At 40.9% G+C, this 18657-nt stretch overlaps 1 protein-coding gene across 3 annotated transcripts in view; it reads left to right on the top strand.

The window, feature by feature from the left end:
- Positions 1-18657, top strand: part of RAD21L1 (RAD21 cohesin complex component like 1) — a 258401-nt gene that overhangs the window by 62299 nt on the left and 177445 nt on the right. For all 3 annotated transcript variants that reach the window (XM_088467137.1, XM_088467139.1, XM_088467138.1), the window contains exons 6-7: positions 11441-11544; positions 12111-12281. In XM_088467137.1, the coding sequence (XP_088323263.1) occupies positions 11441-11544; positions 12111-12281 (275 nt within the window). The remainder of the gene's footprint in view (positions 1-11440; positions 11545-12110; positions 12282-18657) is intronic.

Genomic DNA, 18657 nt, shown 5'->3' with positions numbered 1-18657 from the left:
AGTCGCAATTGACAGGTCCACGTTATCTGCCTCGATTCCGCCTTGTCTCTCCACTGGTTGGTTGACCTTCTTACAGTGAGTGGAAGGGACCCAGGTATCTCTCTCTGCCACTTTCAAGGAAGTTGTACTTGTCAGCAACACCTGATACGGACCTTCCCACCGATCTGTCAAACAACCTGAACGCAAGAAATTTCTGATCATAACAAATTCTCCAGGTTCAACATCATGTCCGTTTGTTTCAAGCATGTCATGTGACAACAATTTCAGTTTCTGCTGTTGCTGCTTTAACTGTTTACTCATTGTTATAAGATACCTTACAGTTACCTCGATGTTACTCTTCAAATCTTCCTGCGGACTTATAATCAAATGAGGTTGTCTACCAAACAGTATTTCAAAGGGGGACAGATTGAGAGGGGGTCTAGGAGTTGTCCTGATACTATGAAGAACAAGTGGTAGTGCTTCTGGCCACCCCAGTTCAGTTTCTGCCATGATCTTACTTAATTTATTTTTAATAGTACCGTTCATCCTCTCCACCTTGGCGCTGGCTTAGGGGGTGTGAAGTCTACTATTAATACCCATCAACTTACACATGTTTTGGAAGACATCACCTGTGAAATGAGTACCCCTATAACTTTCAATAATTCTAGGGATACCGTATCTGCATACAAACTCCTGATCAATTTTCTTAGCAGTAAACGCAGCAGTATTAGTGGCAGCCTGGTATGCCTCAACCCAATTAGAAAACACATCAGTGCACAATAATACATAATTGAGATTCCTGCAGGGTGGTAATTGGATGAAATCAATTTGTATTACCTGAAAAGGTCCATCGGTTGGAGGAATGTGGGATGGCTTGGTAGGGATTGTTTTCCCACTGTTTTCCTCAAGCAGGTCAAACAGGACATTGCTCTCTTTTCCGCTTGGGAAGAAAAACCTGGTGCACACCAGTATACTCTCACCAATTTGCACATACCTTGCTTTCCCAAGTGAGTCAAACTGTGCGCTGCCTCAGCCAGGCTTGGGTAGTACGCCTTGGGGGTCACTGGATTACCTTGTCCATCTCTCCAGAGGACTCTTGCCCACATTGCTTGGACCTCCAGACTGCCTTTTCCTGAATGGAACACAAATTTTGCATCTCAGTTTCTGCATATCAATCATTTGAAACATCATTTGCTTAATTGGCATGTTCACTTTTAACCCAGCTGCCCATTTGGCTGCTTCATCTGCCCTGTTATTGCCCAGTGACACCGGATCGTCCTCACATGTATGGGCTTTACACTTAATTACGGCCACTGCCTTAGGCAATTGGATCGCTGTCAGTAGTCCTTTTATATGTTTTGAATGTGCGACTGGTGTGCCTGCTGCTGTCATAAAATTTCTCAGACGCCATAGAGCACCAAAAACCCCAAAGGCATACCTAGAGTTAGTGTAGATATTAGCAGATTTGCCTTTTGCTTATTGATACGCTCTTCTTGGTGCCACCAGCTCCGCCACTTGGGCTGAGTGAGGTGGACCAAGAGGTTCGGCTTCTATGATGTCTTCGTCATTTACAACAGCATAACCTGTCCATAACTCTCCAGTGTCAGTCTGTCTATGACAACTCCCATCCGTGTAAAATATCACATCTACTTTTCTAAAGGTCTTTCCCTTATGTCAGGTCTTGCAGTAAAGGTCTGATTCAAATATTCCATACAATCATGTGCATCAACATACCTGCAGAACTCACCTTCTGCCAGTGACTCGCCTCTCTCCACCCTTTGTGCATCCTGAGGCACATATGGTGAATATGTTGCTTTATTTAACGTACTGCACCGCTTAATGGTGATGTTTGCAGGTGCTATTAGGGCTAGTTCCCATTTCGTGAACCTAGCTGAGGAGACATGTCTGGTTTTGGGCAGAATTCAGCAAATCAGATACAGCATGGGGTGTATAGACAATCATATCATGGCCTAATACTACATCCTCACTTTTACTGACCAATAGAGCAGTTGCTGCTACACTTCTTAAACACGTTGGGAGTGATCTTGCCACAGTGCCCAATTGTGCACTGTAGTATGCTACGGGCCTACTGGCATCAACATGTCTTTGTGTGAGGACACCTGCTGCGCAACCATTAGCTTCCGTACAGTACAAATCAAAAGGTTTTCATAATCAGGTATTCTCAATGCAGGTGCTCTCGTCAGACTATCCTTAAGGTTAAGGAATGCCTGCTCTGTTTCATCTGTGTGTATGACACGATCGGGCTTTGAGGAAGAGACTAAGGGCCTGATTCAGAGCCAGACACTCTGAACGAGCGCCCGCTCTGTATCTGGCAGTTTTTTTTTTTTGGTGTCCTCCTGGATGCTCGCATAGCTGTGGGTTACCACCCACAGCTTATGCGAGTGTCCATGATGATGGTTGCAATGGTCAAGACCATCGCGACCATCGGGCTTGCGACGAGACCCTGCGGTAGGGTCTCGGTGACCGCAAGCCCTGGAGTGCTTTTGGCTCTATCAGAGCCAAAATCACTCCCACTGACATCACTAGTGATGTCAGTGGGGCCGGACCCAGACGGTAGGCGTTCCCATGGGAACGCCTCCGTCTGGCAGCCACGCTCCCAGCACAAAGGGGGTGCCCACAAAGGGAGTGTGCTGTCACTCACCATCGACAGCACGCCCCCTTTGGTGCGAGACCCGGAGCGACAGCTTGGCTGTCGCTATGCGGGTCTCACGCATGCGCACGACAGAGCTCCCTCCGTTGTGCGCATGCGCACTAGGGCACCATCGACCCCCTTGCGAGCGCTCAGCCCTCGTGAGCGGGTCTGAATCAGGCCCTAAGTCCTGTAATGGCAAGGCCAAAATAGAAAAACCTGGGATCCACATTCTGCAGTATCCACACATTCCAAAGAAGGTACATATTTGCTGTTGGTTCTGCAGCAGTCTCATCATGGTCTGTAAGGCCTGGATTCTGTCAGTGGTCAGATGTTGTAACCCCTGGGTTAAGCAATGTCCCAAGTATTTAACCCTGGACTGGCATGGCTGTAGTTTGTCCTTAGCAACTTTTTGTCCTGTTTGCGAGAGATGAAGCAATAAAAGTTTAGTATCATTTAAACATGACATAAACGAATCAGAACACAACAATAAATCGTCCACATATTGTATTAGAACAGATCCATTGTCAATAACAGTAAAATGGGTTGCATTTTGTGGGATCTGCATTAGAATGACAGCTGGATTCGGCACTATGGGGAATTGGCTGTCTACTACCTTATTAACCCCTCTAAGGTCCTGTACCAGCCTATAACCCCTCCCACCACTCTTCTTCACAGGAAAGATGGGACTGTTGGTTACACTTGCTGTACGGACTAAAATTCCCTGTTGTAGTAACTGCTCAATTATTGGATAAACCCCTACCTCTTGTTTTAACGGGTACTGGGGAATTTTTGGAGCTTGCCTACCGCTTTTTAGATTCACCATTACGGGAGCTTCGTTTGTCATCAATCCAGTGTCCTGTCCATCTTTGGTCCAGAGGGACCCCGGTATCTGAGATAACATTTGTTCTACTTGAGATGGATTTTTATCTGAAACAGTAGAGTGAAACATTAACCTTTGGGGAGTGTCCAGTATATACCTCACCTCGTGCGCAACTCTCTCTGGGATATCTAGAAATATACCATCAGGGGTACAATAAGTGACACATCCCAGTTTACATAACAAATCGCTTCCCAGTAAGTTAGTAGGGGCCGCTGCTGCCATGAGAAAGGCGTGCCTCATATGCAATGGACTGATAGTAACCTCTGTAGATTTGGTTAAAGGATAATGTTTTACTTTACCCGTTGCACCCATTGCTGGTACTGTTTAGCTTGTCACCTGTAAATTAGATGGAGATTTTATCACTGATCTGGTCGCCCCTGTGTCTACAAGAAAAGAATGTTTAGTACCAGCTACATCAATTAACATTACAGGTTCTTCTCTAACATCCCCAGTTAACCTGACTGACTGTAGACTACAGGTGTGACCTGACCCCTAGAGCTGACTATCTTCCAGCAAAGCATTCACTGCTGTGACATGAGCAGGTGATGGCTGAAATTGTTCTTTCTGTTGTGGGTGCCCCTTCTGTAGGTATGTCGGTGTTCCCTGGTTTGGTGTTTCCCATTTCTTAGCCTTACAGAACTTACTTATGTGGCCCTCCTGGTTACACCTATAACACCTTTGTAGTTGACGTGTTGTGAAAGGTTGTTGTTGTTGTGTGGGTTGGGGAATGAGGAAAGATTATGGTTGTGTATAGGGATAAGGGTTTGGAGGTTGTATGGGATGAGTGTATTGTGGTTGAGTGTGGTAATAATGCTGCGGTGTTATTCGCATTCCTTCCAGAGCTTGGATACTAAAAGAAGAAAAAAGTATTCCTATCACAGGGCACTCCAGGACAAATATACTATATTCAAATGAATCTGTTTCAATCTAATCACAAGCTATAGCAGTGACCCAATTAGCAACAATTATTTAAAACTTAACCTTTAATAAATCTTTAAAATAGGATGCCGCAAAATATTATTATGTAATATGTAATAAAATCAATTCTTAATAACACTGTTACATGTCTTATATATTGTGTGTTTTGTTGGACTAACCACATTAATTTATGTGATATCGTGTCTCATATGGGCGTCTGTAGAAAACGGACAAATGTGATTTCAAATTCCACTCTATCTATGTTAATGGGAGGTGCTATAATAGGATCCTAACTGTCCCACTCACAAACGGATACTATACTAGGGGATGTATCAATCCAATATATCATGAGAACCTTATTGTTAAATGACATCCATCCTATATATATGGCAAGGTCACCTAATCAAATGAATAGCATGTACATGGTAAATTCACATATAACTACATCAGTCTTATTAATTAATTACGGTTTACACTAGTCTCTCAACACCGTATTATAATGATGGATTTTGGACTGATACTATGTTATAAATGGACATATAATTCATGCAATATTGCTATTACTTATTCTCAAAATAAGTTACTGTTCCACAACAAGTCCATAATATTTGTATCCACTAATCTTGTAACTAGATGCAATCAGTATTATGGATACAATGTGTATATTATTACTAAGATGACCCTTGAGATATAGTTGCTCTTATTCTGCCAGAATCACAAACAAAGGTCTGACATCTGAGTGTCTGAAATTATAACATTATATAATGAATAATATGATAGGATGATCTATCCCCTTAATATCCGTATCATTAATGTTTACAAATCTTATGAATACATGGGATCAGTATTATAAATTCAATGTGTACAATATTACTGAGGTGCCCTTAGACACAGTGTAGCTCTTGTTATGCCATAGTAGTAAATAAGCTCTGTAGTAACACATGCACTCTCCTTTTACCAAAAATCATATGGACCTTTGTACACAGATAAATATCCCATTTACGAGTGATAAAGAGAAGCCTCATAGCTAAATGACTGTTAGTGTGATATAGCGGGCAACACTGATATTCACTAGTATTGCCAGTACTCTCTAACTAAATATATTAACATAAATGACCGAGTACTATCTATGCATGATCACAGGAACCCGCTTATTATGTCCTATAGTCTAACAGACACCCTGAATTGTTAACAACATGTAACTTTGAACAGTTGTTAATACATTAGGACAAACACTATACACGCCAACCAGCGTGCATCGCGTGTCTCCTGACACGCGTTTCGCTCTGTGGCTTAAACATGGATACTAACAGCCATTAGTTTCTCTCTCTGCATTTCTCTCTTCCTCAAGATGTTTTTATCATGTTCAATTGTAGATTCCCTGAGTGTGTCCACTGTAACTCCCCTCCACCCAGGAAGTGAGGTCTGAACCCTGGCTTTTAGAGTGTCCTTAAGACCATCCATAAGCACTGTGATTGTCATTTCCCTGTGATGGGTGTTGTCTTTTATGTCCTCTATACTTGTGTATTGGGTAATAGTCTGCAGCGCTCTGGTAAAATAATCTGCTGCAGACTCACTCTCTTTCTGCTTAATCATGAAGATTTTACTCCAGTTTACAATTAATGGGAAAAATACAGCCAATTGGGTAACAATGTGGGTTATATTTTCCTGATTACCTACATCAGTTATGGGACTATCTCCATCCAATACACAGGCCGTGATAAACTTTTTCACATTGGTATTGTGTGGAAGACATGCATGTAATACCACTCGCCAATCTTTATTGGTTGGCTCATGAGCATTACCTAAATCCTTTACAAATCTCTGGCACTTTGCTAGTTCTTTCCTAGGATCAGGGAAATCTTTCATTATGGAATGTAGTTCTGCTCTTGTCAATGGACAATGCATCACTACGTCCCTTGTGGCTACTACACCATGCGCGTCCGGATTCCCATTGGGAACAGTTATTGTCCGGACGGGATGGATGCCTGCCATAATGCTACCTTTGGCCTGATTACCTAGTTGAGGGTTCAGCCTACTGCTACTACGTATGGTATTAGTAATCTCCGCTACTGTTAAAGCGGGTGTTAATACTTCCTGTACGGGTGGGGCTACCTCCATTTCTGGTACTAGAGGGGCAGCTACCTGTGCTTGCTGTGGTGGTACATTTAACATTTGTGCAACATGGGAGAGAGCGGACATCACAACAGGTTCAACATCTACATCATAAACATGTTCCTTATAGTTGCTTAGAAGAGGTTACAAATTACTTGTTACATTTTTATGAGTTTTTACATCGACTGTACCTTCACCCCCATCCGCATAGGGCAATGGTGGTGTGCATGAACTACTGACATTACCTTCCGCAACGCTACCTTGCTGTGTGTGTGCGCTACCTTGCGCTATTTGCGTGCGCGCCACCTTGCATCGTTGCACGAGATGCTAGTTTGCGTCGCGTGCACACCGCTAAGCCACATATTCCCCTTCTGCTGCCACAATTTCAAGCAATCATTAAACTTTACCTTTTTCTTCAGAGACTTCACTAAACATATACTGTCTCTGAGATTGTTCAGAACCTCCGAATCAAAGCTACCAATCTTAGGAAAAGGTGTTCTACATTTCTTGGTCATTTTGACCCATATGTCACAATACGCTCTAGCGTACGCACCATACTTTTTACACATAACATACCTGGCCAATCCTAACGGCCCTTCCATCTGCAGCACATCATCGACCATTACTAGAGATGGCTTTGCAGCCATCGGGGAAAACGCTTAGCAATTTCTAGAGAATTTCGACTGGTGAACGATTTTCAGCGAGTAACGTTCACTCACTCCCTCCCGTTATACCAAGCTGCCCTGCCTGGCGTTACAGTCTGCCTGCACAACAAGGAGCAGACTAACCACCTATTGTAAATTATTCTACTTGCGGCCGTATTAAACCAAGCTTCAGCCGCTCGCTCCTTCTTGGTATACCGCACTTCACCTCTACGTTGTGATCCGTGTGTATACACGAGGAGTAAAGTAACTGCCTAGCGAATTATTTTACTTCTGATAAATTTAACCCAAGCCTCACCACTAGCTTCCTACTTTAAGTTTACTCCCACTGGTAGCATCTAGAAGTTCCAATAACCCCTACCCTTGCCAGCAGTTTCACTCCCACTACACCCACTTCACAATCACAATTTATATAATCATGCGGTCCGATCGCATTGCTCAAGGAACCTAACAGATCAATGGACTTTGCAATTTATGGATGCCGAACCAAGAAACCCCTCAGTTTCTCGATAACCTAAACCACAATGTAATTGCTTTGTACACTGGCCCAGTACTTTGTACTGCCCCGTCGGGCACCTACCGAGTTAATGCCGAGGTTTAACAGACAGTAACCTCCACTTACACTTAGGCTTAACAGACAGTAGCCTCCACCTTGCAATCACACGTTTCAATTATACACTCCTTTTCTGTACAGAAAATAAAACCTTTTTCCCTTAACATAGCATTATAATTCAGAGGTTTTAACAAGCAATCACACTATTCATACAATGACCGTTGAACACGTGGCAGCAATACAGGAAATATGCATACGCTATTGTGCAACTTCCCCTTTTAACAATAACCTTTATCAATGAAGGAAAACAAACTTTTTCCTTCCTTGTACCTGGATTCTAATCAGCGCGCCTTATACTCACACAATAACGGATAGCGGTCTCTCAGCATCCAGTGGTAGCAGGCTTTCAAAGGCACAATGCATTCTTTCCTGCGTATGGCGCCTCCACCCTTTGGTGAGAGATCGATAACCGTGTGTTACCGTGTAAATTGGCAGCGTGAACTCACTCTACGAGCCCCCAACTATGAATATCTAATGATCTATACACCCTAAACGTCGCTATTTAGCGGTATAAGTCACACAAGAAATACTTGCTTTCCAGACTTGGATTGTGGTTCCAAAGCACAAAAAGATATTATTCACCAAAAAGCAGATAGTTACACGCTGTGATCTAAATACAATTAGTGCAAATTATACAATCACTAGGTACAGTCAAATACATACGCATGCACTCTGGATCCAGATTCCTGGCATCAACTATGAAACCTCCGTCAACAGCAAAGAAAGATGACTAACTATCAGATCCAGAGTGCTTGTTTTTGTACCCTTACAGAGATAGGCAATACAATAGAACAAGTTGTCATAATCCCATTGGTTCTTCTTCCTGGTTCTTCTGTTACGATACAGTTCATAGGTCAGTTTGTATTGTAATAGTTCAGCCTCCAACAGTTCTTTGTGTCCATTTTCCCGCCAAAGAACAAGTCTAAACTGGCTAATTACATTACATTTACAGAGTACATTTCAATGCCTATCTCTCTATGATCCATAATTTGCAGATGCATCTTGCGATCTCTATGCCAATGGAACCGGAGATCTGCAAATAAACAGTGGTTTAGAATAGCACCAAACACGGTCTGCTTATCATGTACTAAACCTGAGATCTTAAATACAGTCGCTTTAATACATAATAATGAATAAAACCGTGGATATTAACCTTAATGCTAGGGAACCTTTCTATGTAAGTGTGCAATGTGTAAGTGTAAGGATATTAAGAAAAGATGCTAGTTAGCATTGTGCATCTACGTGTTTGTGGAGTACACCGTGGTACGTGTTTTGCAGGATTGTTCATATTATATGTTTTAGTAAATGCATGTATTTATATAATGAGGACTTTTAACATTGTTCCATTGCGTGGGAATCGCACGACACTAAATAATAACATCGCCGTATGTACTGATATTGTGTGAGATTCGCTAAAATGGCGTTGGGCGGCCATTCGCAAAATGGCGTCTTGTTTCCATTCGCAAAATGGCGTCGTGCAGATTTTAATTTTAACAGATTTTGTCTCAGCCAATTATCCGGCTTCGACAAAGGGATCACCCCTCTTTAGTGGATGGATCATGCAAGAGTCTTTATTCTCCTTGATCTACTCTCACAATACCCTCGCCCCTGTAGATGGCGCCTAGATGACTGGCTTTTTATCAGCCCGACAACTTTTTCCACTATCAAACAGGCAATCTCTGACTATTTTGAGATGAACTTGTCTCCAGATGCCGCCCTCTCTTTAATCTCAGCCCAATCCTCAGGATATATGGATTCGCCCAGGTCCCGCTCCCAGGCCAACTCATATGGGTCTTGTGCGGGCACTGAGGCTAAGGAAAGCTCAGAGTATAATGTCCATCAAACGGAAAGACACGCCTGCGTTTCTCCGACACTCACCCGTCACCACCCCAAAACCCTCACTGTCTGTCTATCACTCTGCGATGGCTTTCCGTGGTCTGTGTAATTGCAATGCATGCGCAGTACACATCAATCGACCGTCTGCGTACGCTTTAGCAATAGCGAATTAATGAATCAGGCCCTTGGTTCACGGTTTCTGGGGTCCATCATTATTCATGGTTTTGTGTAAAATACACTTAAGTGCCCATTAGACCACCTCATACATGCCCCTCAAATGCCAATCAGACAACCTTATGCAGTCAGGCTACTCCACATGCCCATCAAACCCCCACTTGCCCCTTAAGTGCCAGTCAGACCTCTTTTGTGCCAGTCAAACTTTACCTTCTTGGGACTTCAATATATTGTTGATATCATTATAATAGATTATTTTGAATCACTGGAATTTGCGGATCTCCTTTCTCTCACATGGAACTCTGTTTTCCTTTTTGCCATTTCCAGGAGGCAATTTAAGGTGTCCACTTGCTGGATGTTGTCAGGGAACTAAAGAAAAACAATGAACAATGCACTGTTGGATGAATGATGATATTCTGGTCCAGTATGATGTTTCTAAAACAGACTGTCCTGCATCTAAACAGATTATAGCAAGATAGATAACCTGTGTGTCATGATTACATTGTAGCTTTCACGTGCAGGCACATTTTTCCTGATTAACAATCAATTAGTGGATGGTTTAGCATGAACCTTCAGAAATTTTACAAGTTTAATATCTTTGCATCCAAGGAAGCCAATTTCAGTTAGAAGGGCTACTGCAACTGTGTCCACTCAAACATAAGCTTTGAGATGTCCCCATGGTACTAGCATACCCCAATTGGATGATTGAGAACATAGAATTTTTACATTTACGGTAGTTAAAGCCTTTTCTCTGCATCTATTTTGGGACAATGCATGCTCACCTTATATTTGCATTGTAATTTTGCTTTTTTTTTTTTTTTTTTTTTTGAGGGAAGTTGTTTCTCCTGTTTCTTTGGAGCTGTTAGAATATAGTTCTCTTGCAGGGTGGTGATACAGAGGAGGGGAGAACTTCAGATCCTTGCTTTTTAATTTAAGTGCCTATGTCCTGAAAGATACTTTGTATTTGTACTTTATGGTACCAGTGTCCCCTTGTGGATTCATAGAAAAGGATATAAGTAAGTTTAAAAATCACTTTTTAGTGTGCCTTTCAAATCTACTCAGTAGAGGTAGCTTTTTTTCTGAGGTGTCAATATTCCGCCTATCAATAAACTAGTAACAATACTAAGGTTTGTGACTTCTTTGCAACAAGTTCCTAGGGTTCAGACAACAAAATGGCTGCTTAAATTGCATGTGTAACTGACCGTTTTACTTTAATCTATTTTTTTTTTTGTGGTTCACAAATTAAAGCACTGTTAGCAGGACCTAATTTCCTTGTTACACTTGAAGTGGTGTGCTCTTTTTATGTCCATTGTCACCACATTCTCTTATTCAGCTGTTACTAGTTCTCTATCATTCTTTACTGCCTGTTAAAGTAACACGAAGTAACAGCAGAACAGACATGAGGATATAGCCAACGGACGTCTTCTCTTGTTCTTTATTGAAAAGCTATGCAATCATCCTTGTGCAACCCAAAATAAAATTTTGTAAATCTTTGTCAGTAAATATTTTTGACGGCAATTGTCATCTCTATTTGGGCATCATATTTACATGCTATATCTGCTTACTTGCTATATTTGCATGCCATGGTACAATGTTTTCATATATTACAGTTTAATTGATGTAGTGGATCATTTCACTCTGAACCAGAGCCGGATGGAGGACATCACGATTCGAGAGGATTATGGAAGACAACTTATTCTTCATGATGGTTTTGGTATGTACTTTAATAGGTCGATTTATATCTCTGATATTTGACCAGATACATTTGCTTCTGGGAACTCTTAGCATATCGAAATGCTCACTATTTTACATTTACAATTTTGTAGAATTTAGCAAACCCTTTATATTGTAAATGCTAAAAGACTTAAGGGGAACTTCCCCGGGGCTTTTCAATTAGCCCCTAAGTGAGGCCGCTGGCAGGACTTATCGTGGATTTTTTTCACTACTGCACAGGCAGCGAAAAAAAAATCCCTGATAACTAAGTGGTTAACAGGTTCCGCGATGCTAACGCAGTAATCCGTAAACTTTTCAAGGAGTCTGTGTATTAATGTCTGTTAACCCGTGTTAACGCCTGTTAACACATTAATTTAATGGGCATTAACAAAGGTATCTGGTAAAAAAAGGGAGCCTAATTGAATTTCCTCGAGCGATAAAGCTTGAGACTACCTTCCTTTTTCACCTCCTTTAAGTTATCGAGACTAATTGAATTCTCCCTTAGAGCTAAGGTTATTGAATGCCACTTTTGTAAGAAAAAAAAAACATTTTGGACCTGTTATACAGGAGATTACCTAGATACATTCAGACAAGACTCTCCCAAAGATGACTCCTTTGAAGTAAGCATCAACAGCTATTTACCTGAGCAGAGTTCTGTGTCCTTAAATGGAGAGGAGAGAGAGCGGTTTGATCAAGACTGCTTTGGAGATGAGGGAACGACTGCTACAGACTTTTTTGGTATGAGAGATCTTATTTTAATATAGGTTTTGAGGACTTGCAATGTCGTATTATTTATAGAATTTGCACTGTATATCAAATTGTGGTGGAATAGGAGTTTGGTGCACTACAGCAAGACGCAACCACCTTAAAAACACAGCAATACATTTAAATAGGCTGAACTGTAGGACCACTTTGAGTTTTTAGATATTAAATTATCTTTAAAGCTCTCTATAGTGGTAGTAGAGAATATCTGTGTAAAATACTGTATTTTTGAATGCCCTATTACTTTAGTCTGGTGAGACCCTTGTTTTAATGTGATGAGTCTCACTATACCTCCCAATCCAATGGTCACGGTGTTAATTTATATATAAAATTCATTTGTATGTTTTTTTTGTTTGTCCGGCTTATGCATTCGGACACCCCTGCACCAATTGGGATGAATCTAACGTGGGGTGGTCTAGTGGGATCCTGAACAGGTTTTAGGGGGGTTAGGGTCACAGTCGGACCTCCCGTTGGTGTATGCTGGGCAGAACTTTAACCTGGGGAGCCTATTCCAAGCCTTCCGCTGGACGGATTTGGATGAAAACTTCACAGAGTGGTAACATTGGATCCCAGAAGACATACTAAGGGGGTTGAAGTCCTGGTCGGACCTCCCGTTGGTATACACTGGGCAGAACATTGACTCGGGAGCCTGTTCTGGGCCTTCCACTGACTGGTAAAAAATATAGATGAGCGCTGTGATGCAAATCATATGTAAGCAAAGTGAAATGCATAGCGCATAACAATATTATATACATTTTTTTTATATAAATAAAGATTTTTTTCTTAGATATGTTTAAAGCTCTTTTTGTGAACAACTGGTGTGGAGCACAAATAGGCTGACCGCTCCCGGTATTGTGGGATAATGAGTGAGGGTACTTTCCCTATGCTTACCCTGATTCTTCCTTCCCCTCTGGTCTTCAGCTGTATGATGTCAGGCGATTTCCAATGCAGTGTTCAACTGCTGCCTGTCAGTAGTCCTGGCAGGTCCTATTGCCAGGCTACTGATGAGTGAGCGGCTCCCTACTCAGTCCGTGCCGCTGACCTATGTGTCCCGGCGGAGGACCGATGACGGTCAGCTGATAGAACAGTGGGTGGTCTGCTGTGTGTCCCCAGCGCGTTTCGTATCAAAATACTTTATCAAGGATGACACTATGTCTCTAGGGGTGGTCCTTTTATCCAGCTCCAAATGGCTGCTTTTTTTCTTTGTTGGTTAAAAACTTTATTGATACTTTGTAATTAAAAAATGTCCGTTTCCATTCTAGTGAGTGCATTTCTTAAGGCTTACTATATGCATATAAGTTGAATATATGTATAGGTAAGAAAAAGTGCAGATATGTGCAAAGTACGCAATATGTATATATTGTGCAAAATCGCATATTAAAATAGAGTAAAATAATAATATGGTGTGTAATGTGGTGAATGGGTTTGGTTGAAAACTTCACAGAGGGGTGGCAATTGGTCTGGGATGCTTAATGGAGTGGTTGGTGTCCTGGTCGGACCTCACGGCAGAGTGCACCGAACAGAACTTTGACCCAGGGAGCCTGTTCTGGGCCTTCCACTGGATGGATTTGGATGACATCACATAATTTGCATGAAAACTTCACAGAGTGGTAACACTGGATCCCAGAAGAATACTAGGGGGTTGAGGTCCCGGTCGTATCTCCGTTGGTGTACGCTGGGCAGAACTTTGACCCGGGGAGCCTGTTCTGGATCTTCCACTGGATGGAGTTGGATGACATCATATAATAAAACTTAATAATTTGAAGATTTAAACCTGGGCAATGCCCGGGTACTTCAGCAAGTTACCCATATATTGCTCATGGTGATAAATATCATCATGTTTTTATTCCTGCAATGTCTGTGAGGATTGACACTGATACTCTTTTCTATTCCTCTTGTATTGGTACCACTATAGGTCTTTACTTACTTGACTCTGATAAGGTGATGGCAGGAAGGAAAGCAAGATCATTTTTACCACAATGAGCTTTCATCCGCTTTGTTATATGGGCTGGAAGAGAGGATGGATGGCTGTGTATTGTCACGTGGCATACAGAGTTGGAACATCTTGGTTGATATCTATTGATGGTAAATATGGATCTGATTCAGAGGTGAACCCAGTGTCGATATTTGCGCTGTAAACCCGTATTGCTCATGCATGCTGTACCACTGAGTGTATGCAGAGACAGCTGCTGCATATTGAATAGCTCCTATTTCAGTTGGCAGCGAAAAGCCATGAGCATTCCTTGGAAGTGACTGGGAGGTGGGTTGAAATGAATGCAAAAAAAGGCCATCTCATGGCATGTTATGAGACTGTTTCTGATGTGTCAGTGAATGCGGCTGTGTTCTCAAATGCAGAGCCACAGCCACAGAGGCCATATTTAGAGAAAGTTCAGAAGGAGACAATGCGCCAGCCATAGGGCATTGCAAGTGTCAATGAGCATTGTAATGGTGCACCGATAGTGGAGTGTTTGAGTCTAGTGGTGGATTCGCACTTTCTATGGACATTGACCGTGGACATCTCACGGCTGCACTGTCCGATGCTTGCAAGTACACAACGGTACAGCTGAAACTAGCATTTGCACGTTATCGCAGCTACATATCCGAAAGAAATCGCAGCCATGCATGCATTAGCATCCTCCTCTGTATTAAGGCTTTTGTGTGGGAATAGTAGCTTTGATAGCTTTTCAGAAAACTGACAAATGTTTTGAGCAAATAACTACATCAATAAGAATGGGGAATTGGGGCAATACATTACAGATGTATGGACCCATTAGTTTTTAAAAGTCTTCGATATCAAGGTCTTGCTATTATTTTTTGTGATATATTTAAATAAGCACTGGATTGTACAAACAAATGAATACAATCATATCGGTCTTAAAAACAGAAAAGCAAATAATCAACATAGCATAATCGAACAGAGAGCAGAAGAAGAAAAAACTAAAAAGTATTAGAGGCGCTGGTCAATCTAAAATGCATTTATTACATATAGCTGGAGTACCCGGCGTTGCCCGGGATTTTAAGAATGTTTGTTTACACATCATCCTCCAACCAACCTCTCCTTAGGCAGGCCTCAACAGTCCTAAGGTCTTCAAAGGAAGTAGGACCTGTAATGGTGTAAAGCAAACTTCGGAAATAGAAGCATTCAAAATTTGTAGGATGTACAGTGTAAACACGGCCAAGAGCTTCTGTTGCTCTGATACCAGGATGACCATCTACAGCGACTCCCTGTTTTCTGCGCATCAAAACTTTGGGAGAAGCATTCCATGTGTAATATTTTGGCAGCTCACAGTACAGCACGGTCCTTGCAAAGTCATCATTTTGACACAGTTGGAAGAAAGAAGTAAATGTTGTTGCATAATTTGGTATAGAGAATGCTGGCAAAGCCTGCTAAAGCTCTCTTCGATAATAAACATTAAGATCATGACAACACAAAACGCTTTCTTTGAGGCCCTACCCATATGCCGTGCGGCCCCACAATGAGCGTCCAGCAAAAATTGTGGTTTTAAAATAGTAAAAAAATAACAGTAATTAATTTGGATTTAAAAATGTTTTAGTTGCCTCCGCCATGTTTTAATATGCTCGTATGTAAAATGTCACGATCTTTGCTTGTAAAGTGTGAATTTGTATAGAAAGACAGAAGGACAAATTTTTGTTTTTATATAGTAGATCTATAACAATGAAGGATAATATGAATATGAACAAAAAATAAAATATAAAAAAACAGAAAACAACCAATTATACTGTATATAGAGATTAAAATTGAGATGCATCAATTGGCCAATAAGCACAATCATATATAGATCTAATTTAACCTAGCACAAATTCGGTGCTAAAGATCTATCCTCAACTTGCATATTAGAATACATAGTTGATATTATCAGAGGTTGTATCAATTTGTAAAAATGTTTCAACCTTGCTAAGAGAAAAAAAGTCTCAATGTTCCAATTTAGCAATTGTAGCAACGTATCGCTTATATTCATAAAAACTCATACGGCATGTATATCGCTATATGATGGATTGGTGATTTATGCAGTTCTTGTAAACAAAAAGCTTTGAGTACTAATTACACATAAGGGATACCACGAGGGAGTGAGTTTTTGGATAGCAATTATTGTTCATGCATGCTCCTTTTTTCCTATACTCTCCCTGTCAACCATGCCTAATAAATCCACAGCTTATGATTTTTAAATTGGAATATTCAATTTATAAATACTGGATCATCGTTTGTGTGCTTTTTAAACACAGTGGATGGCGTATGAGTTTTTATAAACTATGTATTAAAATATGCAATTTGAGGATTGATCTTTAGTAACGCATTTGTGCCAGTTTAAATTAGATCTATATATGATTGTGCTTATTGGCCAATTGATGCTTCTCAATTTCAATCTCTATATATAATTTGTTGTTTTCTGTTTTTTTGATATTTTACTGCAATATTTTTTTATTTATTTCTATTTTCTGTTCATATTTACTATTTATTCATTGTTTATATATATATATATATATAATGTATGTGTGTATATATATATATATATATATATATATATATATACTGTGTGTGTGTATATATATATATATATATATATATATATATTGTGTGTGTGTGTGTGTGTGTATATATATAACAATGTAATTACTGCATTTTAGATTGACCAGCGCCTCTAATACTTTTTAGTTTTTTCTGGTTACAAATTGTTGGGGATCCAGCATTCTCCAATCTGTGTAGGGGCTGCTGTCAGTTGACTTTTGCTATTTTTACTGTGAGCCATAAGTTACCTAGAAACATAGAATTTGACGGCAGAGAAGAACCACTTGGCCATCTAGTCTGCACCATTTTTAAACATATTATTACCTCATCCCTTAAGGTTAGTGCTTATTGTTTGTGTATTCTAGAGCAGAAGAAGGAACACGACGATTACACTTTGAGAACCCAAGTGTCAATGAGGAAAGAGCATAATTAAAATATAATGTAACAAAGAGGAGAATAAAAATATAAACTGTACCATTACAAACCCCCATATTTTATAAAGGAGAATTCCCTCTTGCTAGTTTTCTTTTTTTAATCTAAATAACATACTATTGGGGTGTTTAGCACCATAAAAAATGTGATCAAAGTTTGAAAGTCCTCCCTTTTTATAATGTTCTCTGAACTTGAAATTGGAGAGCCATCTATCTAAAATAGGAGTGGAAGGACAAGGGCTTTGGCAGAAAGTGTGTAAATGGGATCCAGTGAAATATACTGTAAAATACAATATGGAAGTGAGGCCAGGTTAGAAGGTAAGTGGGGATTTGAGACAAAGACCAGGACCCCTGTGATTTCTGCATTGTGAAAAGAAGAAATATTAACTCAGAATTGCAGGCAATACTGTAGGTAGCTTATGTAAACCTAACCTAGTTGTTTATTCTGACTATGAAGAACGACCACAGACATTTTTTATTTTTAGCCCCTTAACACCACTGTGATCAATAATACCCATACAACTTATATGTCTGCAGGTACCACCTGCTTATGTTCCTTGCTCCCTAGAACGGACTGCCTCCCGGGGGTCTCAGTTGCTGGTGCCATTATTAACAGGAGGACCATGTGCTGCTATCCCACCATGGTGAGCTGCTTCAGAAAAGTGGATTCAACTCTATTGACTAGAAGAGTGAACTCCATAGTTGTGGTCATCCCCCAGTGTCAAAATGAAAGTGCAGAGCCACTAGTGTTTGGGTGGTTGGTCAGGTGAGTGCTGCCGAGTAGGAAAGTCCATTCTGGCCATTAAGGGACAATCCTTTGGATGCTGGCCATGTTTTGTGCTGGAATCTGTGGTTAGGTGCTAAACTCATGAATGTCTAGCACCTCCACTTTGGCATGCTTTCCCCATAGAGGAAAGTCAGCCAAAATACATGCAAACAGAAAAACCTGCAGCTACAGCTCTCCTCTTATTTATCTCTGATGTAGGGTAGTATTACAGTGAGGTTTTTTTTTTTTTCTACATGGGTAGTGCTCCATATTCTACTGGTGACCTTGTCTATCATTGTATCATACACTTTCAATTTATTGATGTACTGCGACTATCTTATTTGTCAATTGTGTCTGATAAAAAAAAGCAGTTTCAGAGCCTGGTTGGATGGCATATGTGGCTCTTTAAACTTGTTTAAAATGTGTCTCAGCATTGCCTTATGTACAATGGGGGGGGCTGAGGAACAAGTTCCCTGAATGCTTGCAGTGGTGCCACAGATGTGGCAAAACCAACCTTGGCTGGGTCTTTCCAGCTTTTTACTGAGATCACACACCTCGCCATATGTCACTGAGATGTTGGGAATTGGATACTTTCCTTCGAATCGGTATGAAATACAGACGGCTGAC

This window comes from Taudactylus pleione, unplaced genomic scaffold, assembly GCF_031769625.1.
Source record: "Taudactylus pleione unplaced genomic scaffold, aTauple2 ptg000069l, whole genome shotgun sequence".
NCBI classification, from domain to species: Eukaryota; Metazoa; Chordata; class Amphibia; order Anura; family Myobatrachidae; genus Taudactylus; species Taudactylus pleione.
Note: the sequence above shows the minus strand (reverse complement) of the source record. Positions and strands in the feature narration are given on the sequence as shown.